Source organism: Triticum dicoccoides, chromosome 2B (genome assembly GCF_002162155.2).
Source record: "Triticum dicoccoides isolate Atlit2015 ecotype Zavitan chromosome 2B, WEW_v2.0, whole genome shotgun sequence".
NCBI classification, from domain to species: domain Eukaryota; kingdom Viridiplantae; phylum Streptophyta; class Magnoliopsida; order Poales; family Poaceae; genus Triticum; species Triticum dicoccoides.
Genome location: NC_041383.1, coordinates 800,483,998 through 800,485,857, shown reverse-complemented (window position 1 = coordinate 800,485,857; position 1,860 = coordinate 800,483,998). Strand labels below are relative to the sequence as shown.

At 43.3% G+C, this 1,860-nt stretch overlaps 1 protein-coding gene across 1 annotated transcript in view; it reads left to right on the top strand.

Moving 5' to 3' along the window:
• Window positions 1–1,076, top strand: part of LOC119366431 (E3 ubiquitin-protein ligase AIRP2-like) — a 2,718-nt gene extending 1,642 nt beyond the window's left edge. Inside the window, exons 5-6 of the mRNA XM_037632168.1 lie at window positions 434–635; window positions 746–1,076. Coding sequence (XP_037488065.1) covers window positions 434–635; window positions 746–775 — 232 coding nt within the window. The 3' untranslated portion in view covers window positions 776–1,076. The remainder of the gene's footprint in view (window positions 1–433; window positions 636–745) is intronic.
• The last annotated feature ends 784 nt before the right edge of the window (window positions 1,077–1,860 follow it).

Below are 1,860 nucleotides of genomic sequence, written 5' to 3'. Positions count from 1 at the left end.
CAAAAGAACTGTTATTAAGCATTAGAAATTTACAAAATTAGTTGTTTCTCGGAAGATTTACAAATTAAGTTCAGCGCGTACACGAGACACAAGTGAATTTTTATTAGGTTTGAAGCTGTAAAAATAAGTTGCAGCCTGGTTCTGCTAGAACGGTTGCCGCAGAGCTTTGAAACTCTGCTGCTGCCAAGCACACGGTTTTACTTTACATGTCTCTACATTAGCAGAATGACTACATGGGACTCCTTATCAGCTAGACGAAGGAGTGCCCCAAACTAACTGATTCATGGCTCCTCGGAAAATTTGTTTACCAATTTGTACCTTGAGAGCATGAGCAGAGGAGCTTTCTCTGCAAATGAACAATTACATTTCACAAAACTGCCTGCTGCCAAACGACTACTCTGGTCACTGAACCGTGTGTTCATCCTGGTTGCAGGCGCACGAGATCACAGTCCTGCCCCTTCTGCCGGGACAGCCTCAAGAGAGTGAACTCCGGCGACCTATGGATGCTCACCGACCACCGCGACGTGGTCGACACGGCGACGGTAACCAGAGAAAACATCAGACGCCTGTTCGCGTACATCGAGAAGCTGCCCCTCGTCACGCTGGACAACATCTTCGATGCCTATGATTCCCATGTAAAATAACTTCGAGCCGTTGACGATGACTTGCTCGCCACTGTTCTTTTTTTTTCTGGGAGCGTTGACGCATGGCTTGTTGTTGTTGTTGTTGTTGTTGGTTCATGCAGAGGATGTTCCTCGTCCTGGGATGTGGCTGACCATGGATGTGGAGCAGCCTGACAGGGAGACCCAACCTGTGTGAGCACCCTACCTAGGGTCCTCAGGTTTTGTAAATACATGTACAGATTTACAGTTTGCATGGAAATGTTCAGAGAAAGTCGGAATAACAACATGTTATGCTTCTCGCAAAAAAAAATTGTTATTATGCAGTAGAGTAATGTTTGTACAGATTTGTAATCTGGATGGGAACATGTTGCGCATGTACAAGTACTTACTCCCTTCGTCCGGAAATACTCGTCGGAGAAATGGATAAATTTCCATACGGGGAAGTATTATTTATGTGCTAATGTGATTTGCATATGGTTTCAACTGAACACAAGGCTTGCTTCAGCTCTCCTTTTCTCTGTGTGCGCGCGATTGCCGCCCTTTTTGTGATTCAGTAGTTTGCTTAAGATGTTTGCCTACAGATTTACGGGTGAGGATAGCAAGTAGTAGGTTTATAAGTGGAGTTCTCTAAGTTTTGTCAGTGCTACATAGGTACAGACAGTACATACGTACTCCCTTCGTTCTGAATTACTTGTCTTGGATTTGTCTAGATACAGATGTATCTAGACTCATTTTAGTGCTAGATACATCCATATCTAGACAAATCCAAGACAAGTAATTCAGAACGGAGGGAGTACCACAGTACACTGCTGGACGCTGGAGAGCGTAGCGAGTAAAGCAAGTACAGTACATGCCCTGTGCTGTACGGATACATACGGACGATTGGTACAACCCACTTTACAGTGCATATACTACGTACCACAGTACAGGACATGAGCATGACGATTGGTACGGACTTCAATAACGCGGTAGATGGAATTTATTTTTTATTTTTCTGCGAATGCGGCGGATGGAATTTAGGGGCCAAACATAGCAGGACCACAAATTTCTGATTTTTGTTTTTTGTTGTGACGAACTTCGACGAATGTTTTCAGTGTTTGCAAAATTTCATGATCAAATGGCATTCTTGGAAGTTGTGGTAAAAAAAATCAGCACTCCAAAATGCTTTTAAAAAGTTTTTTTTTGCCACGGCGTCCACACATTTTATTCTTTGCTGAAATTTTGTGAGCGATCAAAA